Below are 24,590 nucleotides of genomic sequence, written 5' to 3'. Positions count from 1 at the left end.
AGTTTTCAGAGCTGCACGAGTTAAACCAAATCCTTTTGATGTTAGGGAAATCACTTTCGATTTTTTTAAATGCTGGACTACACATTTTTCTACACTTTACAAAAATAAGTGTCCAATGAAGATCCAGCCCATACGTGAACTAAAAGTCGTTAAAGATCATCCCAGGCTTGTCTACCATCGATCAACATGGAATGGTATGTGGGAATCGGCTGTTTTGATTAAACCGAAGAAAAAATTTATCAATAATTTACCAAACAATTTGTTCGAATTACCAGGCCAATTATACAAAGGTACCTAACTATACACATAATATTATTTTTCAATATTAAGGAGGTTTTATCTATTAGCAGGACTACTGCCTATAACACTAGCCAAGTACAATGACCGCACGTTAATGAAATTCTGTCGCAATCCAGCCGCTAGAAAATATTTCTCTACATTAAAACATACCAGAAATGTCAAACACAAGGCTTCCTTTCCAAAAGCTTTGTGTGTAAGAAGCGCAAAAAAAGTGTTTGAATTTTTTCTGTATCTTTCCCAATTAAATGAAAAATTCGAATTAAACTTTGCTGTTTTGCTTTAGAATTGCTTGTGTATAAAAAACTGATGATACCACAAAACTACAGTAAAAATATGTGACATTCCCCCTTCTTGTTCGTTACAATATGTACTTTCTTCTTCTTTTTTGCTCTAAAAATTTTTTTTAAATGGAATTTCATTAATATTTTCTCAATTCCAATCCCAAATAGACATAACAAACTAAATCCATTAATACATTCAATACAAAGTAATAAAATAAAAAGTTATTGGGTTTTAAAATTAAAAATTGATTTCCTGAAAATCAACGATTTTTGACATTCCCCCTATTTAAGATGTACCCTTCAAATGTAAAAACGTTAATTATTTTCATAGTTTTGAAATATTTTTGCTCTTGTTTTGTAGTTTAGGTTCGTTTGTTAAGTTTACTTAGGGTTCTACTTACGTTTATTTTAATAATTTCTCAAATAGTATTTTATTTGATGGCACAATTTGGGTCCCCATTTACGTAATTCAATAATTATAAATCCTGGTAGTTTAATTTTTCTAGATTCTACATACTTGCTTTCTTTGACTAATATGATATTAAAATTATTGGTCCTCATCAACCAAAATAATGTAAAATGTTCCATGCGTTTCTAAATTATTTCATGGATCTTTAAAACGTACCAAGCTTCGTGACATCAGGTTTGGTGTTTATCTTGGAATCAATTTAAAGCTAGACTTATTACTAATTCCTGACTATGAAGGTTTCGATAAACAATAAAAAAATCATCAAATGAATTTCAATCAAAACACACGTTATGTGCTTATATATAGTCCGTTATGTCCTTATCTTTTACGTTAAAACTTTAAAATTGATTTAGATAAGATTAGTTTTTGAGGCATGTAGTTACTCAAGATAGAATTAACTCTAATAATAAAATGATTGCTGTTATTTAAAAGCTTCCCCTTACCCGAACTGGAAAGGAAGTAAAATCTTTACATATTTATGATTAGTTGGGTGTTACAGAAAGTGTATTTAAAACATCTGCACCCATGTCTCGATTTTTCGAAATCTTGCGCCGCTAGCTGATTATACTATTTAATATTAGAAAATACAGCAACCCTGGTGATGTGGATCAAATCTAATGATGTAAAATTAGTTGACTATTTTGTGCATCAAGTGTTTTCACACCTAACGATCGGGTTAAAACGCTAGATTGGAGTCGGGTGTGCGGTGTGAATTGGACCTCAGTCAACTGGACATTGGTGAAAAATAATAATAATACAATATAATAATAGTGAACTGAAACAAATCGGATTAAAGTATATAAAAATGCTAAAGCTGTTGGAATCAAAAGTTGCTGAGCTGAAAAGGGAGCTGGAGGAAAGGGACTGCAATACAACGGGAAATAAAGCAGACTTGCGGAAGCAGCTTCGCAATGCATTAGTGGAGGAAGGCGATGACCCGGACAACTATTTTTGCTGGTGAAAGCGATATCGGTCAAATATTGCAAGATTTGAAAAAATAATTTCTGAAAAATTCTACAAAGATGAAAGAAGGTTTTAAAAAATAATTTCTGTAAAATTCTGCAAAACTGGAAGAAAACTGTGCCTCACTGGGAACAAATTATGCCAGGTTGAAAGAAAAAATTCAAGAAGGAATTAAAAGAAAATTTTTTTTGATTGATGGACGACTGGATCTATGAAGTTTAAAACGAGTCGCAACATTGGACGTCAATACTTTCAATCAGCTGAGATGTAGACCTCTAGCAGTCGACCATCATGCAAAAATTGATTTTCGGGTTCTTGAAATTTGCTTTCTGGCATATTCCGTTTTTGTTTAACTCTCCGGTAAAAGGTACTGGAATGTCTAAACTTTTTTTTATTTACCTTTGGCATTTTACTGTACTCTAAAATAATAAAATTTTATAACAAGTATAACACTATTAGAAAATTTTGATATTTTTGTGGTTCTGATCTATTATTTTGCTCTTTTAGTGGGGTGTATTAAGTAACGGCCACTTTGAAGTGCCGATTTTTAATCCCGGCGACTTTTTAGTGGCAAGGCGTATGGGGCAGCCACTTCATAGTATCCTACCATAGTGACAATAACTATCTTGGAACTATATGTGCGACTATGTTTTTAAAGATCCTAATTGTCGTAGCCGGAACTACCCTGGAATTTAAATTGCTACCACAAAGTAACAAAAACTATTTCGAGGTATTACAGTAACATTTATAAGTAACTGCTACCATAAAAAGTGACTATAAAGTTTCTGGTCTTTTATCGTGGCATTTGTAAAGATTCGGGTAGTTCCAAGATACTACTTGAAAGTGAACCGTTGCCACTTAATATATGGGTGCTTATCTTCCACAAATATTAGTGGCAGGAACCAGACAGCGACTTCTAAATTATACTTTAAAGTCACTATGTTCTATAAAGTAACATTTTAAGTAGCAAAGTGGATTCAGGAACTATATTTTAGTAGCGAATACTTTTTAACAAGAATCTGGGACTATCATTGCTAGTTGGGATTGCTATTGATGTTTCTGATTCGCTTGCCGAATCAAAAGTAGGGGATAAGGACATCTTGGTCGTGATGGACTATTTCAGCAAATGGGTTGGGGCACATACCCTCTACCAAACCAGGAACCCTCTATTATCGCCGATTAATAAAATAATAGATCTACCGATTTGGTGTACCTTCATTTAGACCAAGGCTGAAATTTAGAATCCAACTTGTTCCAGAACTTCTGTAAAACGTTTGGAATTAAGGAAACGATGCATTACATCCGCAGTCAAATAGCTGAACAAACTTCAAGAGGTATGACTCATAATCTACTGCATTAAAATGTACAATTTCCCAAAAACAAAACTTTGGATGTGAACGTTTTTATTGATGGCATTATTAAAAAGCCCGGGACAACAACAGTTGATGGTCTTAAAATGGTCTCATCCTACTCAAGAATGCACACATGGAAATAGACAATGAATCAGTATTTGGTCAAAGTAGTATCTAGCAACCAAAGAGACTGGAATAGGTTTCTTCATTTGTTCCTGTTGGCTTAGCAACTGGCCATCCGTAAAATCACAGAAGAGTCTCCGACTCGAGTACTGATCAAAAAAGAACTCCGTCTCCCATGCAATCTGGAGTTTGGTTGCCGCCAGGAACCGATGTTTTGGGGGAAGATTACGTCAGTGAGCTGCGTAGCAGAAAGGATATCATTCATAGTCAAGGGCGCATTTCCACTCAAGATGCCAGCGATCAGATTAAGGACGCATATAATGTCAATGCCAAAAACCCGAGGTTTAATAACAACGGTAACTTGATTTGGCTTTATGATCCTAAGAGACGGAAGGGTCTGTCACCGAAACTTCAAACATCCTAGGATGGGTCATACAAAGTGCTGGAAGCTATCGCCAGTGTTTTTTAGGGCATTCAAAAGCCGCTGAGGGGTAAAGCTCGAGTCATTCACCACTTTTTCCGATTGGCTGCTTATTATCTAAACCACGAAGACGCTGGGCTGCGTCTAATCCAACCAGAGTGGGATTTGATATTCTATGAATTCATGGCCCGTCATTCTAGTGACCGAAAGAGTAGATATGGTATGACCTGTGAAGTGCTGCAAGACCTATTTACTGCTCCAGCTGAGTATGCTCTGGCACATTGTATGGCTAAAGATTTTTAAATGTCTGGAGGAATAGTTTTTCCGTAAAAAGTTCAAAAAAACTCAAGAGCTGCCTCGGTTCTATCCCAGAAATGGGCAAGCATTCAAGATAGCCGATGACGCGGCTGGTAGAAAGATTTTCTACCTAGTTACCAAAGAGGCGTCACATCAAAAGCCAACCTGTAAGGACGTTTGGGATGCTTTGTGTTTTCTAAAGGACGGTTGCTTGCCCTGGATTTAAGAAGCCTAGCAATTCCAAAAGTCGCATGTGGGCACGATAACCTAGACTGAAGAACAATTCGCAATATTTTAGAAGTTGTTTTCGGGTCTACAAGCGTGCAAGTTCTGGGGTGCTTAACGTCGTTCTCTGGAGAAAAGCGTGGATTGGTATTTCTATAAGACGTCCAGTTGCAAGAGGGAAGTTTTCTGAGGATATAGACATCTATCCTCTTTGGAAAAATTTCTGGCCGAAATGAACTGTTACGATATTAGCAACACCGGTAATGTCAGTTGTGCTTCCTCATTACCAAATTATCGCCATGACACAAGCGGCATTCCCACTTCTCTGGAGCGCATGGAAGGTTTGTGAATCTTGAACCATGGTCTGCCGAGTATATCAGGATCCCACGCCGCTGAAATAGCAGTTCAAGTCAGAATATTGACGCAACTTTTAAAATCAACATAAATAGTAGTAAACAAATATAGTGTAAATAAATATTTGTAGTAGTCTTAATAAGAATTTTAATTCACACCTAACGAACGGGTAAAGAAGCCATAATATAATAATATACATGGTCTCTCAATTTTGTGTGTTTATTTAAAACTGAATACAATTAAAAAAAAATATATAACACTATGGACTTATTTTTAGAAATGACTAAATGAGAAATTTTTTGTTAAAAAATTACGTCTTATTTTAATTTTAGTAGTAGGTCATGGTCATGCATCTCTACAGAAACACTGCCACATTGTTTTTAAAAAGTCAATGGCAGAATGACAGATTCCTGTAACCGTCAATTTTAAAAAAAAAAGTATGATAATTATTTTTTATTTTATTTTATATTTTTATTGTTATTTATTATTTATTTTTTCCTTTTTAAAAATTGTATCTAAATATTTCATAAAAATTGTTTCCATAAAATCTCGTAATGCGTTTTATCGCATTTAAAAGTATTGTGGGACGAGCAGCTAAATTCCGTATAGTTGTTATTATTTATTGCTGTAATTGCTTAGAATTTATGTGTCGCTCTATATAAACTTTATTTACTAGGTATCCCCACAAAAAGAAAAAAATTAAAAAATTCGGAGAGCTTGCTGACTATCTTAAGGGACCATTGGTTCTGTAAGAATCTGTCATACAACAGAGGTCCCAAAATCCAAAATTTTAAAAATAACTTTGTACATTAAAAAGATTGACAGCTGCGAAATTTTTAACAATGGAATTTTTTGAACCCAGGGGCCGTATTTTTGAAACCATTCGAATTTGATTCGCATACGAAATTAGAGGATTTCGCATGAAAAATCGATATTCGTATTTTCCACCGCATCGTATGCGAACTTTTTCCCATGCGGTATCTCGAGTGGGTATATACCATTGGAAGTTCAAAGTTCATGTGCAATTTTCAATTTGATTCTGCCACTTGTCTTGTTTTGATTTTAAACTAGCTTTGTTTTTTTTTTTATTTGTGTGAGTTTGTTAAATATTTTCGTAGTGTTTTTTTGTTGTTTATTGAAAAAAAGACAACTATAATCAAATAGCAAGATTAATTTAATTAATCTTGTGCAAAGAAACGTCATCGATGCACTGAAGAAACTGAAACTCGAAAGAATAGGATGTACTTTTCGTTTCTTAACTTACTTGAAATGTATTCAGATGCTCAATTTATTAAATTATATAGATTAAGCAAGCCTATTACGATGGAATTGATGTGCTCCAGGGAGACTGCGTAATCTGTCCGCTACTTTTGTCCACAAGGCTTGTGCTGTTTAGCTTTACCTGAAAAATCTTGGGTTCATTTGCCCGACTTTAATTCGGAGTGCTCTGCCAGAAATAAAATTAATTCTTTCTTTTACTCACTCGACACAAAATTGCAATATTTTTTATTTTTTGAATCCAACATAAAAAAGTCAATTCGAAAAACCCAAGAAACGCCATGAAAAAACCTCAAAATTCCCTGATGTTTTTAAACTTAAATTTCAGGTTAGGTTAAAAAATCTGGATCGTCTTCATCCCATTTGATATGGCCTTCAATAGCACTCGACTCTGCTACGTTCACTACATTTCATGTTTATGAAGTTTCGAATGCTATTCAAAAATGCACTTTTTAATTCGTGTGCGAATTTTGTCGCTCGACTTTGTTCGCATTTAAAGATTCTCGCATGGTTTCAAAAATACGGCCACAGGCGATTGATATGCATATATATACTTACCGTGCGACTTTGCATGGTCATTTGTGAGTGTGCGATTTAGTTTATACAAATTATATAAGCGATTGAATTATATTGAATCAGCGTCTTTAAATGTTCGTACTTGGCACATACTAAATGAACCTCTCAGGAACGAAGCAACACAAAACAGGCCACCATAGTGGAAATATTGATTCTATTACAAGAAATAGCTTCTATAACACTAAAAAATAGACCAGTTTTCGACTTAAAGGACCGGTCTACTTTAGTCAAAAGCCAACAGTAACATCAAAGTTTAACAACAACTTTAGGCAAATGTCAAAGAGCAGTAGCAGGTATAAACTTAGGTCGCTTTCTAACACTGCTAAATCTGTTGCGCTATCTTTTTCACCATTCTAAAACAGCTAAACTTATTCTGACCTTTCGTTTCCATGACCCTTTTCTTTATAGGTTGATTAAAAAAACATATTTTTTACTTCAAATCGTTTATTTATAAGTCTTGCTCAAATTGATGGCCATTATTTCTAATACACGCGTAACATCGCTTTCTTATTTTTCTTGTGTTATACTGTAATTTTACTTCCCGTCTCATTATTACAAAAGTGTCATTAAATTTTTCTATAAATTGTTCCCTTGTATTTATAGGTTCGAAATACACAAGTGCTTTTGCACGGCCCCATACGTAAAAATCAAGCGGCGTCAAGTCCGGTGATCTTGCAAGCCATAAGATAGGGCCCATCTCTGCCAATCTAAGTAATGGGAAATGCATTGTCTAGGTGCTCCCAGATCGCCAATCTCCAGTGCGCTGGGTACCCATCGTGTTGGAACGTCATTTGTTCTTCATTGAGAAAATTTGGAACCCCGTTTAAGAGTTCGGGCAGATCATTTGATAAAAAATCTAGATAATTATCCCCATTTAAATTATCCGGTAAATAATGTGGCCAATTAGGCCTGCTCAAACATTTACTGAGAATTTCCTTTGAAAGGACACGACTTTGAGAGGAACTACAGTCCGAAATCTTGTTGTGGGATCTTCGTCAAAAGCTTCAAAAGAATTCGTTCATCATCAGCAACATTATGTTGTCTGCAAACTCCAGGTTCACGGCGATTTAGACTACCAGTTTCTCTTAAGCGTCTAAAGGTCGTTTCAAAAGTATGACGATTAGATTGCCGTCTATTGGAAAAACGCTCTTGGTAAATTCTTTTTGCTTCTCGTCCATTTCCATCAGCTCTACCATATGCCATTAGGATATCGGCGTACTCCTCCTTTGTAAAGGCACCAGCCATAGTAAGCAACAGTAACAATAAAACAAAGTTAACGAAAATGAACAACAAAAACAATATGAGTAGAGCGGAGTTAAAAATACGTGAAGTAGCGAAGAAAGACAAGTCTCGAATAAATAATACTCGTATTATGGTTAGTGACAGGTAACAGTTTAAGGTAGCGGGGCACAAAGGAAGTGTCTCCGAATAATAAAGGAGATTATAGCATAACAGGTTTAGCTGTGTTAGAAAAAGGCATACCTGGTCAATTAGGTTGCTTTCAAGAAATTGGTTCACGCGTCCTTAAAGACAAACTTATTTGTTTTTCGTAAGTTACCTAATTATTTTTGTTACATGTAGCATATGTTAGAAAGACTATTAACTAGAGAAGTTTTTTAATACATTTTAAAACCCCACAACTTTTTTTTATTATTATTTTTTCCATTGTAAAGTTGATGTAACATTTTTTTTATTGATTTGAGGAAGTTTGTTACTCCACTATTAGTTCTTCTTTAAATATTTTTCTCAGTTATTACCTAAATCTGAATGAGACAACATTAGTATTTAAAATAAAGTTAATTGTGCACCATTTTGGCCAAAAATTTAAAAAAAATTGAAGGTGAAAGTAAAAAAACGGGGAAAATCTAATAAAAAAAGGAAAAAATATATTACTCCTTAAATTTGAGGAAAAACAAAAAAACACTATGCGTATTAAATAGCCAGTAACCTCACCTATTCACCATTTCTGTTTGGCTACTCACCTTCCAAACACTCTGTATTTTTATTATATGTCTTAGGATTTTAGGCAAAGATTTTTGCGTAACGATGGATTTCATATTTTTTGAGGTTGGATATTTTCTACTTTAGAACGTATTACTGCACTAGTTCTAACGTGAGGTGTATTCTTGAAGTCGCAAGAAGTGCCTGTCGGCAATTGGTGCAAATGTGTCTCGTTTTATTATGAACGTTACTAGTACTTGGGTGTGCTGCCATCATATATTTCTATTTGAAGATCACTTAGCATCGTACCTATGACTTGCATTATATTTATTGGAGGTCTTTAGACTATATACCGCAGCTCGAACCTGTCTTAGTTTTGAAACTATCTAAATAAGATAATAATTACATCTGCCATTTCCTTGGTACCATTGTCCTTTATTTTTATTGCGTCCATTTAATCCTCCAGTACAGAAGATAAGCTTGTTGGTTCTTGCCAAACAAAACTAAATTCCAAAAGAGTGGAGGCGATTTTTTGTAAATAACACGACTCTTTGGTGTATAAATCTCCACAGGCATCAGGCCCATTACTTCTACAGCTCTATATAGCGCATAAAAAGCTCTATAAGCACATAAAAGCTCTATAAGCACATTATTCCAAAGCTCTTATAGTGGGTATGGTTTCCATCTAGTTATATTGATCCATGTCATGAGATAATTGGATTTCTACCATCAAAATTACATTTTACATCAGAATCATTTTTCAATATTCGTCTTAACTTTCCACGCAGTAATGAAATAAAAACTTTCTATAATTAGGTTTTCTAGTCAGGTTTTAACTTCAAGATCATAACAAAATTTACGCTTTCAACTTACTGTTTCTTTCAGTACATTTCTGATGCGATTTTTAGATAAAAGTCTACTTTATCGTTTATTAAGTTTGTTTTATTAATCAAAACTTCTAATGTTGCATTCACGCGAATTTTTCTTGTTTGTTTTTACTCTGCAAATGACGATATTACTTTGCACTTTTAAATTCTTTTTTTTGTATGAGAACTATGAACCGCAGATACATATTTTTACACTCCTTATTTCTATGCAATAACTTAATAACTCAGTTACAAAAAATAACTGATTTTATATCATCAAAGCTTACTTAACACATCCGTCCGCATTCATGGCTGGCGAGACACCTCCAGTTTATTGATGAAGCCCTTGGGGACATATATATGTACACTTTATCTTAAAATTATATAATGAATTCTGCTTTAAAATGTACGTGTGTACTTTATATTATAGTTGTATTAAAAAATAAAGGAGAAAATTTGATCTCTATAACTCTTCTGTTTGATTAAGACAATAATTGCGTTTAATGAGAGCTCAACTATTTTCACGTTTTAATAATTTCGTATAATAAAAAATACAAATAAAATAATATATGCATAAATATAATAATAACTTTTTTATTTTAGGGATGTGAAGAAAAAGTAGCTCTTATCCTAAGAATGAGTTTGTGGATCATGTGTGCGGTATCACTTGGAGTCAGCATCTTACAAGTGGTCGGAGTCGTTTTCAGTATAAAACTTTTTTTAAAATTGGAAGCTGAAGATCGAAATTATAACCCACGATCCAATGGGATCGAGTCTTTGATACCTCCGTAAATGTTTCGCAGTTTTGAATAAAGATGAAACCTCTATGTTGTGCCTTCCAATCTATGTTAAAAATAAACAGATCATAGTCAGAAACGATATTCTTTAAAAAATTTGGAAATTTATGTATTTATATATTATGTTAGTTATGAGGATTTCTGTTTAGCTATCACCCTATATGCTATTAGTAATAGTCGCTCGTCGCGATTAGTTGAATATTGGTAAAACTTGATTAGTTAAATATGGTATTTTCATAAAAGACAGATTTTTTCAAAATGTTTAATTCAAACCCTTTTATATTTTATTCTATTAAAAAAATGCAGCCAATGAAAACCTCGGAGGAATCTTTATAAATGAGTTTTTTGATAAAATTAAAAGTTAAACTGACAATAGATTACGACATTACAGGATTAACAGGAATTTATTAGGTTGCTTTTAAGTTAAGCCAACATATGAAAATGTTCTATTCTAGGAAAAAGTGTCACTAACATAGTTTTAATGTTCTAGTCTACCGCAATTGAAGCTTTAATGTTTTAAAAGAATTAGATGTAGTTAAAAATGGTAAAAACTGAATAATACTTATAAGGACTTTTATTCTGAAGATCGCCAAATAGGTGTCTCTGTAGGAATTGACGCAGTGTAATGACATAATAAAAATTTATTCAAAAGAACCAGAACAATGTTTATTTTCATCCAACGTTAAAGTTGATAAGACGGTAGCCACCATTTATTACGCTGCCTTTTAATTTTTAATTTAATTTAGATTGTTATTGCTTCGCAGATTTTTGCAAATTTAAAGATAAACTGCTGTTAACTTAAAAATTAAATTCATCTTCTTTGAATCTTGAAAGCCTAGTACCAAGCTAAGGTATGAAAAATATGTTCATTTTGGCAATTAATCCTAGGGCCTAAACTAAAATAATAGAGAAGTAGATATAAGTAGATGATAACAGTATTATTATTTTGCATATATTTCTCGTAGGTAATGTTATTTTTGTTGATTGTGATCGTGACAAAATCTTAGAAGCTTGTGGTTCACCTCACAGTTTTCTTGAACTCCCCGAATGTTACTTTAAAGTCTTACAATGCTTTGAATCTTCATTTTAACTATGTTCCTTCGATTCGTATATTTATGTTTAGATATTTCTTATTATGTGTTTGTGTTCTTGTTAAGGAAAACGTTGCCGATGTCGGTACTGAATGAACTGTTAGGGGTTAAAAGAGCTTCGCCAATGAAATAAAAATATTTACTCAAATACAATAATTTGAATATCCATGACACACGAGTAACCCAGCCACATACTGAAATATAATATGAAATAAACTACTCAAAACGAAAAAAAGCCACTTGAAAAAATTTTAATCATTTTTTGTGTAATAGTTTTTTGAAAAAGTTAACATTTTCTCCTTTATTTGTGAACGACTACTCTTAAAATTGTAAATGTCTTAAACTTGTCGCTTATGATATTTAGGAATAACAAATTCAAATTTCAATAAGTCGATAAATATTGATTTAATTTTTTCCATCTTCTAATGAGACAGTATCTTAAAACTATTCTTAGTAGTGAGTATACCCTCGTCAGGCATTGATAACTTTACCACAATGACTGGGCATACTCTCAATCAGGTTAGTGGATAGTTTGTATAGGCTGCCGCTCCAATAATCTTCGTGGCAATGTATCGCCAAATGTTCGATGAGACTGAGATCTGGACTGTTAGCCGATCAATCCATAAGTTCAATATTATGGTCATTTAAAAAAGTTGTTGTTATCCTAGCCATGTGAGGCCTAGCATTATCGTGTTGTAAAATAAAATCTGCTCCCATATTATCCGCAAAAGGAAACACGTGTGGTGTAGAAATTTATTGTAAGTAATGTAATGACGTTAAGAAATTGTTAAAATCTTACAGTAAAAACATGAATACCAATAAGTCGATGCGCCCATTTAAACGTATAACAGTCCATACCATAATAGACCATCCGCCAAACAGAACAGTTTCTTGCACAGTTGAGTTCAACTACCACTCGCCTGTTCCTCGCATACCCGAACTCGTCCATCGTTGTGATGTAAGCAGAATCTGGACTCGTCCGTAAACAAAATATTACTCCATTGTAGTATTGTCCAATGACGATGTGCTTCGGCAAAAATTCTTCAAGCTCTTCAATGCTCTGCTGCTAAACGAGGAACTCTAACCAGCCTCCTAGCACGCAACCAAGACTGATGAAGTCTATTACGTATTGTTTGATCAGAAATTCTGGTTTCCGTTGTGGTTGCTAACTGATTTTAAAACGCTCGTGCAGTAGTGGTTCGTTCCCTAATCGCCCACAGACTTAATAAACGAACTTCCCGAGCTGATGAGTCCATGCTCTGTTTACAGTGGCCCGACTTACACTCAAAATTTCTACGACTCTTCTTCTTCAATTAACGTTACGGTCCTATCAATTTCACCTAGTAAGTAAGTCAATATTCATGTTTTCACGGTAAGATTTTAACTAAGACTGATAAAAACAGGTGCAAATTTAATATGAGCTGATAAGGAATTATTAACATTAAAATCTTTAAAATATTTGAGGATACCAACACAAAAAAAAAATTAGTTTAGAAGTATACGAATAAGGCTAAAGTCTATACATTGTGATTGTAAAATAATATTATCATTTAATTACAAAATACGTCGAATATAAGCTTATGTGTAGTGGCTCCTTTATCGTTTTGAGTAATTTATATATATAATATAAAATCTTATCAAATGTTTTTTTATAATCTTTATGGTATATCTGTTACATATAAGTTTTGCATGTGTTTTGCTGCTCTTTTAACTATTACACTATTTACTAGAGTTTACCGTTTTTACTGTCATTGATAATCTATTTTTTGTGATCGAAAGCCGCAATAATGCGTTTAGGAGCGTGATAAATTTCTCAGCAAGTTGTCAACTCAACTCTTTACAGGCCCAATTATTTGTTTTTTTTTTAACATAATTTTTATTATTTTATAAATACACTTACAGAAATTACTTTTTGTAGGCTTTAGAAAGTTATATTAAGGATATGTAGATATGAGACAGTAATATAACATTACAATAAAATGTTGTAGGTATATTACAATTGTTTTAAAATGCATCACATAAAAAATATTTTAATTATTAGGACATTTAAGAAAATAAAGTGATATTCGGCGGTTGATACTTATGTTGCCTCCCTCAGGCTCACCATTGTCTCCATCTCGGTTCGGGAGCACTACACCCAAAATAAAAAATTATTTTTTTGAAACTTGTTTTAAACCAAAAGCTAGGAAACGAAACATAAATGTCATGCTCACTCGCCTTGTAATACTACGTTAATTATAAAGGCGGGACTCCACGAAACTGGCCTAGGCTAGCGGCTTTTGCTGAAGGAAAATTAAAAATAAACATCCTTTCGAGGCCGCTAGCGTCGGCCGCCGGCAATATTTTGGTAGCGGGCAAATGTCGGTAAATATCAAAGTGATTTAAGCCGGCCACGCGGGCAGCTCTGTCTGACCAGGGCGCGCACATGTGTTTTTATTCAGTTTTGAATATTTGATCGAACAGTAGGTACGTTGTTTACACGTATATTTGTGTTTTGTCTAGGACTTTGAAATGGATACTGTTAAAAGTTAATTTTAACAATTTATTTTATTTTATGATTTTATGGAATCGAAGTTTATGGTTGTCAAACGAATAATACCTTTTTTCTCAAGTAAATAATTTTTGCCTGAACCTTCTCCCAAATCCCAACATGTGTTTTTACCTACTTTTTAAGAAATGCCTTTGTTGCCAGTTTAGCTTAAGTGCACTTAAAAATCCATTTTTCTCCTTAAGTTCACTTAAGTGTTGGCCCCATGACACACGTGCATCCCACATTTTTTACCCAACATTTCACCCCGAGTCCCACGAGAAAAAATCAGTATTCACTCAGTCACCGCAAAAAGAAGTACCTACTCTCGCGCCCTCGAAACACAAGGTTTCTCTCACCAGTGAAGAAGGAATTCACAAAGCTTAAAGTACCGAGAAAATAAGTTAGTCAAGAGCAAGTTGGCGCAAGCAATTCCTCTCTCTCTCACTCTCTTCCGTTTAAGTATTTGTCTAAAGTTCATATATGTATACCTAATTGTTACGATAAAGTAGTTTAAGTTATGTAAAAAGGTCTATAGTGAATAAGTGTGCGTAAAGGTGGAAAACTGAACTGAAAGTGAGTGCAACGTTGTGAGTGCAACAGTGGTTGTCAATAGCTGCACAAACCAAGGTGACGTTAGTGCTAATGCCGTTCCTGGTTCCTGCTAAGTTCCTGCTATTGATCTTGTGATTCTGGAAGGCTGGTAACGTCAACTAATATTGTAAACCCTGGTAAATAACTAACTTCAACATTGTAAATCGTTCATTAGTCTATACCTGTTAATTATTACTAACCAAAAGGTACAATAAACCCTTATGTAATAGTAAATCACAACTGTGTAATTTATTGAACTGGACCTATGTCATCGAAGGGCTCGTCAATGCAGTAGCCGTTGCTCGAGCAGGTATAGGTAGGTTTTTAAGAAACCCTAATCTATATTCATGGTCCTTCGAGCCGGATCTTCCCAAGTTGTGATTTTACGATTCATCTAAGCAAAAACAAAACATACTTCTTGTGTAAAAAGTATATAATTGGTTCCGACATATGTGTCGGTGGTCCTTCGAGTAAACAGTATTTTAGTTAATTACTTACTAACAAACCTTTTAGTTATTTGTCCCTTGTTATTTTGTTATTTTTACTTGTTATAATTGTTATTTGGAAATAAGTAGCAACTCACTTTTTACTTTTTCTTTTAAATTGTTTCTTGGTAATTAGTTTATTTTCTCTTAACAATTATTGTTTAAATTTAAAGAAAATCTATTCCCAAAAAATAAGCATCTGGTTGTCTCGTAATTTTTTGTGTTTATTCTGTAAGCCTAAAACTAAAAAATAAAATGGCTGAAGGAATAGAAATATCAGTAGAAGCGTTGGTTAAAAATCGCGGATATTTAAAGGCTAAAGTAACACGAATTGTTAATTGGTTTTTAGAAAATAATGATAGTATACATGACTTTTTAGAAATTCAGGTACGTGAAAGTATGTTAACCCACGCTTTTAAAGATTTTGAAGAGGTAGAAAAACAAATTGTAGTTTTAGATATAAGTAAAGTAGACAAGGATGATGTAGAAGACAAATACTTAACGTGTGTTGCTAAAATGCAACGTAAAATTTTAGAACTTTCCCCGCAAGCGCCAACTCAAGTAAGACATATAGTTCCCCAACACTCTCATTCCCCAAATGTTAGTTTGCCCCAAATTAGCATACCTCCATTTAACGGAGACATCACTAAATGGAATGCCTTTTTTCAACTTTTTTCTACCCTTATTCTAGATAATCAATCTCTCTCTGATATTCAAAGATTAATTTATTTAAAATCTTATTTAAGAGATGAACCCCTAAATTTGGTCGATAATTTACAATTGACCACTGACAACCTCCAAATTGCCCTAAATACCCTTAGACAAAGATATGATAATCAATTATCAATTATTTTTGCCCATATTAAAAATTTAGTTGACATTCCTATCCTAAATAAGGTATCCTCACACACACTTAGGGAATTTATAGTTTGCATAAAACAGAACTTTGATTCACTGAAAAATCAAAACATTCCAGTAGACCACTGGGATTTAATTTTAATTTATATTTTTTCTCAAAAATTAGACTTTGGCACAAGAAAGGCATATATATCCGAGAGAGGTCCTCAAATGCGCTCTTCCTCACATGTGGTCCCTAAGCTTGAAGAATTTCTAAGCTTTTTAGAAAAGCGTTGTTCGGTGTTAGAAGATCTCTCTGAAAGCCCTTCAACTAGAAATTATTCTCATGGACGCTCTTCTCAACACAACACTCCCTTTGTTAAAAAAATTTCACACTATGCTCATGGTGGGCAACGCCAAGGCAACCAAGTCATACCTCAAAACTCTCCTCAAAACTCTCGCTCACATTTTGTTGCAGGACAAAAGTGTCCCTTTTGTGAGCACCCTGATCACAAAATTTATACTTGTTTTAAATTTAAAGATCTTAGTTTAAAACAGAAACAGGATTTTGTTAATCATAATAATCTATGTTTTAATTGTCTCGGTTCAAGGCATCAAGTAAAAAACTGTACATCTCAGAGGTGCCAGATTTGTCATATGAAACACCATTCTCTTTTGCATCCAATGGATGATGCAGCACAGCCCTTGCAAAGCAGAAATTCACATTGGAGGCCAAATCCTCAAACCCAAAATGAACGATCTCAAAATTTTAACAGAAATTCGCTTCTCATAAATAGCTCCCATTCTCGGAATCAAGGTTCAAGCCAAAGCTCCTCTCAGACTCAAGAACCACAAATCCCAAGCACAAGCAATGAAATGAACTCGAATCGCCCTCACGCTAATAAACCTGTGACTTTGTCAGTTTTCGCCACTGAAGATAATGAAGTTTTATTAGGTACTTCATTGATTCAAATACCCGACAAGAATGGTCATTTTATTATTGCAAAGGCAATATTAGATCCCGGGAGTACTATATCAATAGTAACCCAATCGCTGGTTCAAAGACTTGATCTCTCTCCTAAGACGCAGCCAATACAAATCTCTGGTATTGGCGGCAAAATTAAGCACTCTAATCACGCAATTTCCCTGAGAATTCATTCCTGTCACAATCACGATTACTTCCTGAATGTTAACTGCTGTGTATTAGACAAAATCACAGAAAAATCCCCTCACTTTAAAGTCAACAAATTTATGTTGAACCTTCCCAATAATACACCGCTTGCAGACCCCTACTTTGATACGCCTTCTACAATAGATTTATTGTTGGGAGCAGATGTATACTACCACATTCTTTCAGGCGAATACACCAAGGTTAACAAGGACTCTTTAACGTTGGTAGGTACCTACTTTGGCCACATTCTTTCAGGATTAATCCCCTCCCAAGCTCTCGTTCACAAAACCCCTTTGGCAAATTCTAAGAATTGCTTTTTAGTGCAATCATTAAATTCAGATTGCTCACTGGACTCATTAATTGAGAAATTTTGGTTACTAGAAAATGTTTCGCCCACTCACGAAAAACCCCTATCCCCTGAAGATTCTATGGTTGAACAGAATTTTCAAAATACCACGGTATTTAAAGATGGTCATTTTCAAGTCGACTTACCCCTTAAAAGGCCCCAAGAGTCACATCCGCTAGGAGAGTCATATTCATTAGCCAAGAAAAGGTTTCACCACTTAGAAAAGCGTTTTCAAAAATCTCCTGACCTTTTTCTTGAATACAAAAAATTTATCGGTGAATATATCTCACTCAATCATGCACGAATTATTCCCCTTTCCCTTAAAACTGAAAATAACAAAAATCGATACTTTCTGCCTCACCACTGTGTAATTCGTGAGGACAGTACAAGCACTAAACTTCGTGTAGTGTTTGACGGATCTATGAAAACGTCTTCTGGGCTATCACTCAATGACGTAATGCATAAAGGATATACAGTTCAACCTGAACTGTTTGATATTTTACTTAGGTTTCGAAGTTTTAAATTCGCTCTCACTTCTGATATCGAAAAAATGTATAGACAGGTGCGCGTTAACCCAAATCAAACTTACCTGCAAAATATTTTATGGCGCGACCATCCCTCTCAGCCAATGCAATGCATTGAATTACTCACCGTCACTTATGGCACGAACTGTGCCCCCTATTTGGCTACACGCACCCTGAATGAACTTGCCATTATTCATAAAGACGATTATCCTCTTGCGTCTCAAGCTATTTTATCTCAATGTTACGTGGACGATGTTCTCTGTGGGCAAGATACCTATGAAAATTTGGTAGAATTACATAGGCAGCTATTGGAACTTTGCAAGATTGGAAATTTTCACTTACATAAATGGTGTTCAAATAGCAATTTATTTTTGTCTAAAACTTGTGATAATGGGTCCCAAGAAAGTTTCACCATAGAAACCGAGGGAATTTCAAATAAAGTCCTTGGTGTAGGCTGGAATCCCGACTCAGATGAGTTTTTTATCTCTTTACCTGACACTAGGTCCGAAAGCATAATTACTAAACGTATAGTTTTATCTAAAATTGCGCAAATGTACGACCCCTTAGGATTCATAGCTCCCATTGTTGTAAATGCTAAATTAATTATGCAAAACATTTGGAAAGAAAAAATTAATTGGGATGAACCCCTGAAAGAACCCATTTTAACCCAATGGACCACCTTTATTAAAGAGCTTCCCCAACTAATGTGTTTAAAAATTCCACGTTTTTTCCTAGCTAATAATAATCCCAGTTCACTTCAAATCCATGGATTTTCAGATGCCAGCAGGAAGGCATATGGTGCGTGTGTGTATATAAGAGCCCTTTATCCTAACAAAAATGTCTCTTGTCAACTTATTACTGCCAAAAGTAGAGTAGCCCCGATAAGAGAAATTACAATTCCCCGCATGGAACTCTGTGGAGCACTTTTACTTTCCAATTTAGTCACTCGTGTGTGTTCCATATTAAAAGAAAGATTTTCAGTTGACAACATTAATCTTTGGACTGACTCTGAGATTGTACTTGCTTGGTTAAATGCCCACCCTTCTCGTTTCAATGTGTTTGTAGCAAACCGCATTTCTCAAATTCAGGTTTTATCTCAAGACTGCAAATGGCGTCATATTCCAACTGCGGATAATCCAGCTGATCATCTTTCTCGCGGATTTACCGCAGACCAGATTCTCACCTCTACGCTTTGGTGGAACGGCCCAAAGTTCTTACTGGACCCGAATTTAAATTTAAAAATGTATGAAAAGGGACCTTGCTCCACTGAAGAAGAAGCAAGAAAAGCAAAAACGGTCTTGCTTGTTAACTCCGAAGATTTCTGGATAACACTTTTTAATCGGTTTTCTAACTTCTCGCGATTGCAACGAACTATTGCATTTATACATAGATTTGTAAATAATTGTAAAGGTAATGGTAAAAAATTTTATGGTGCTTTAGCTGTAACTGAATTAAAGGCTGCAGAAATTTTTATAGTAAAGCAAGTTCAACACCAAACGTTTTCAAAGGAAATCAGTGAACTAAAGTCAGAAGAAAGAAAAATTTCAAACAAGCAAGTCCTTAGGTTAAACCCCTTTATCGATACCTCCAATCTCATAAGGGTTGGAGGCAGATTATCCCAAGCACCCATATCATTTGATCAAAAATTTCCAATTTTATTGCCCTCAAAAAACCATGTTGTTGGACTCTTGCTGAAAAAAGAACACATTAGGTTAGGACATGCTGGTCCTCAAACGATATTGTCAAATATTCGTCTTAAATACTGGCCGCTAAATGGATTAAGAGAAATAAAAAAGATCTCTATAAACTGTTTACAATGCTATAAATTTAAGCTTCAAACAGGAGAACAAATTATGGCAGATCTTCCTAAATCCAGAGTTGTCCCTTCTAGACCGTTTTTAACAACAGGTGTCGATTTTGGAGGACCATTTATTATTAAATCGTCATCTCTTCGACGCGCCAAAATTGAAAAGGCGTATATCGCTTTATTTGTATGCATGGTCACTAAAGCTGTTCATTTGGAGCTAGTATCAAGTCTCTCTTCACAAGCATTTTTAGCATGCTTTAAACGTTTTATTTCAAGACGTGGATGCCCGGCAACAATTTTTAGTGACAATGGTACAAATTTCTCTGGTGCCAGCAATCAAATTAAAGAAGTTTATGACACGCTTAAGTCACAACAGACACAAGAGCAATTGACTGCATTTTTCTCATGCCATGAAATACAGTGGCAATTTATACCTCCTTTCTCTCCTCACTGGGGTGGTCTTTGGGAGGCAGCTATAAAAAGTACTAAACATCACTTACGAAGATTAATTGGAAACCAGAATTTAACCTTTGAAGATTTTTCCACTATTTTAGCACAAATTGAGGCTATTTTAAACTCCAGGCCACTTCTTCCCCTATCAGCTGATCCACTGGACTTAACTTGTCTTACCCCTGGACATTTTTTAGTTGGAAGTCCTCTCGTTTCGTACCCTGAGCCCAATGTCTCGTCAATTCCTGAAAACCGCTTAGATCGTTGGCAAAGGTTAAGTCAGATTCAACAATTCTTTTGGACTAGATGGACCAAAGAGTATCTCAACAATCTTCAGAATAGGCCTAAATGGATATCCCCAGTCCCCAATATTGAAACAAATGACCTTGTTCTTCTTAAAGATGAGAACACCAAACCTCTTGATTGGCCGTTGGCCAGAGTAGTAGATACTTTACCTAATAAAGATGGTAAAATACGCTTGGTAAAAATTAGGACTAAAAATGGAATATTTACTAGAAATATAACCAAATTATGCCCGTTGCCCAAATCTGATAGTAACTTAGTTTAACCATAGTATTTCTTGATAAGTTTTGTCTATAAGTTATAATGTATAATGTTTGTTGAAGGCAAAGCCTTCAAAAGGGGGGAGTATGTTAAAAGTTAATTTTAACAATTTATTTTATTTTATGATTTTATGGAATCGAAGTTTATGGTTGTCAAACGAATAATACCTTTTTTCTCAAGTAAATAATTTTTGCCTGAACCTTCTCCCAAATCCCAACATGTGTTTTTACCTACTTTTTAAGAAATGCCTTTGTTGCCAGTTTAGCTTAAGTGCACTTAAAAATCCATTTTTCTCCTTAAGTTCACTTAAGTGTTGGCCCCATGACACACGTGCATCCCACATTTTTTACCCAACATTTCACCCCGAGTCCCACGAGAAAAAATCAGTATTCACTCAGTCACCGCAAAAAGAAGTACCTACTCTCGCGCCCTCGAAACACAAGGTTTCTCTCACCAGTGAAGAAGGAATTCACAAAGCTTAAAGTACCGAGAAAATAAGTTAGTCAAGAGCAAGTTGGCGCAAGCAATTCCTCTCTCTCTCACTCTCTTCCGTTTAAGTATTTGTCTAAAGTTCATATATGTATACCTAATTGTTACGATAAAGTAGTTTAAGTTATGTAAAAAGGTCTATAGTGAATAAGTGTGCGTAAAGGTGGAAAACTGAACTGAAAGTGAGTGCAACGTTGTGAGTGCAACAGTGGTTGTCAATAGCTGCACAAACCAAGGTGACGTTAGTGCTAATGCCGTTCCTGGTTCCTGCTAAGTTCCTGCTATTGATCTTGTGATTCTGGAAGGCTGGTAACGTCAACTAATATTGTAAACCCTGGTAAATAACTAACTTCAACATTGTAAATCGTTCATTAGTCTATACCTGTTAATTATTACTAACCAAAAGGTACAATAAACCCTTATGTAATAGTAAATCACAACTGTGTAATTTATTGAACTGGACCTATGTCATCGAAGGGCTCGTCAATGCAGTAGCCGTTGCTCGAGCAGGTATAGGTAGGTTTTTAAGAAACCCTAATCTATATTCAGATACGGATACGGAAAATACTCAAGATGATACCCATATTATTTCCACCGAATGGCGTGACAAAAAAGTCCTATTATTGATAGAATTATTCCGAAATGAAAGCAATTTGTGGAACCCTAGAGAAAATACTTATAAAAATAAAAATAAACATTTCAAAAGTATTACGTGTTGAAAAAGCTAAGGTAGAAAGAAAATAAAAAATATAACGAGCCACTTTTATCGAGAAAAAAGGAAGATGGAATCAAAAAAATCAGGTTGAGGAGCTGTTGAGAATTATAAAACCAAATGGTTTGCCTATCCGTATTTGGAGTTTTTGAAGGACAAGAATACACCACGTCTTACCCAAGGGACTGATGAAATTAATACACAGGTAAGTTTGTTTGTTACACAGGGGACCTCGATTTTATCTGATATTAAGATATTAAAAAAAAGCTATTCGTATCTATCTTGCCAATCGACTTTACCCTCGTTAACGAAATAGTCACAAAATTCATCTCTTTTTTTTTGTGGTATATTTGCAGATTTTCGGGGAGTTCTAGCAAGCGGCAACAATGTGTCATTGGTTAAACTGTCCATTCTTCACGATCCTGGTAGAATTGTCCCTGTTTCTGTATCTTCTATGTCGTATGTGCCTGGTGGGTTATAACGAGATCGAGTCTCTGTGTTGCGTCTCATAAAATTATGTAAATATAAGCATGCCAATGTTACTTCAGTAGCAGTGGTTTCTTGAAGTAACATTGGTTTTCTAAATACTCTAAAAACTGAAGCGAAGACCCCAAATACTGTCTGACATTTTTCTTCCTCTACTTATTCTGTAATTACATATTCTTTCTTTGGAACCATCTTTATGTGTGCCAGGATATGGTTTAATTATATTTTGGGCCAATTGTAACGCGTCATCTGAAAGTATTACGTAAGGAACAGGTTGTACTCAATTTAACTTGGGGTTTTAAAGTAAAAAAAAATAATGATTTTTGTTCCAGAATCAATGTGAAGAAAGTTTGGATGAAGAGTCTTTAACTAGCAATATAAATCTGGTAAGAGATGGCACTCAAAAGGAAGAACAAATTATTACTCAAGAAGAAATTTCTAATAATAATCCAAATCGAGAAGTAGAGCAAACATTAAAAAAGAAAAACAATATACCAAAAAAAAAATGTACAAAGAGAATGCAAGAAGAATCAGAGGATATGAATGAAGAAACTTTGAAATGTTTAAATATATATATGAAAGCCTACAGAACTTTGATGAGTAATCACTGCTAGGCAAAGAAGTCGAATTCAAAATTCGTATGTTACCTACTCATTATGCGCGATGTCTGGTTGTACATAAAATTCAAACTACACTTTATGAAGCAAGCCTTGGTATGTATAATAATCCACCAACCCCACAGTACCCAACCGCCCCCATCCAACAGCAGCCATTAGGTTCTGGACAAGCAGTAACATGGATTCCACTAGGACCTTCTTCAAATCAGTCTGACTCGAGCTTCACGTCAGATGGCCTGGCTCAGTACCCTGCGGCCTCCACCTACCAGCAGCCATCAGGTTCTAGACAAATAGCAACATGGATTTCATCAGGGCCTTCTTCAACTCAATCTAACTGTAACTTAACGTCCTACGACCAGGGTCAGAAATCATCAGAACATCCTGAAGATACATTATCCCATTTATTGCCACTCTAAGCGTATACCTACATCTTAGAAATATTTAAGGTTTATTTTCTTTTTAATTTTTTGCATTTTAATGTTTTTAGTTAAATGATTTATTTTATGTGTTAAATAAAATGAAATAATAGGTATTTATTTTTCTACAAGCCTTTAATAAAAAAATTAAAAAAAACATACTTACTTTTATTTGTTCCTTGAGAGCTTCTTTTATTGCCTGGCACACCTCAGGTACAATAACTCTAATTAATTGCTTTGATATTTTAAAAGTGTAGCTTAGGCTAACATATGAATCGCCTGTGCCTAGGAATCTCAATGTTACTGCCAATCGATCCTCAACTGGTATAGCATTTCTGTAATTTGTGTTGCGTTTAGCGATTTTTAATCCAATTAAGCAAATTAGTTCCTCAAAATCTGTTGCACTCATTCTAACAAAATTTTGAAAAGAGCTTCTGATAGTATGGCCAGGCACTAAACCACAATCATCACTTTTCTTAAATCACGTAAAAGTTTATTTTCAGTTTTTTGAAGATTCTTGTTTAAACTAGGCCGTACCCAAAACCTGTGCTTCCTCTTGTTTTTTTTCTTGGCAATAATTTTTAGGGCCATATACCCTAACAAAAAAATTTCGTCGTCGTCAAACATTCTCAGATGAAGAACAAGAACTCTCTACAAGCCGACACATCTGCCCAGTTTGGTGGAGTCGATTTTAAGTCCGCAGAAAGCCGCGTCATTTTATGCCGGCGGCAAGGCCGCAAATGCCACCGGGCTAGCCCATTTTGGTGAGTCCCGCCTTAAGGCGATCACGATACTTGATATTTCTTTACATACTATAGACATGGCGGTGTGTATATATAGATTCAAATACAAATTGTCTTTAAGTTTTGTTCGGCTATTATATGGAAATAAAAAATAAAAATACAAAAAGTGTAAAAATTTAGACAATTTTGAGTTAAAGTAAATTGAAAGCTTATACTATCTAATACCTAAAATGTTTCGAAGGAAAGTATTGAATATCTACCTCTCTAACGACTCTAACCAAATCTCAACTAGCTGTTCTCCGGCCTTCGGCGACAAAGATGGAGCGAGCGGCGAGCACACCGTGCGACACATTTGAAATCTCGAGACACATGTGAAAGCGATAGCAATAGCAGAGAAAAACAAACCACCGAGAAGCGACAAAACCCGCATTTACCGTTGATTTTCTGGGGTCCAATTTTGGTGCCCTTGAGCGGGCTTAAATGACTGG

At 34.8% G+C, this 24,590-nt stretch overlaps 1 protein-coding gene across 2 annotated transcripts in view; it reads left to right on the top strand.

The window, feature by feature from the left end:
* The window catches only part of LOC126737770 (CD151 antigen-like), a 102,000-nt gene extending 91,103 nt beyond the window's left edge, over positions 1–10,897 (top strand). For both annotated transcript variants that reach the window (XM_050442820.1, XM_050442819.1), the window contains exon 6: positions 10,050–10,897. In XM_050442820.1, the coding sequence (XP_050298777.1) occupies positions 10,050–10,238 (189 nt within the window). In that variant the 3' untranslated portion in view covers positions 10,239–10,897. The remainder of the gene's footprint in view (positions 1–10,049) is intronic.
* Positions 10,898–24,590: the final 13,693 nt, after the last annotated feature.

The sequence above is a fragment of the Anthonomus grandis genome, chromosome 6 (genome assembly GCF_022605725.1).
Source record: "Anthonomus grandis grandis chromosome 6, icAntGran1.3, whole genome shotgun sequence".
Classification (NCBI taxonomy): Eukaryota; Metazoa; Arthropoda; class Insecta; order Coleoptera; family Curculionidae; genus Anthonomus; species Anthonomus grandis.
This window is presented reverse-complemented; position numbering and strand designations above follow the sequence as displayed.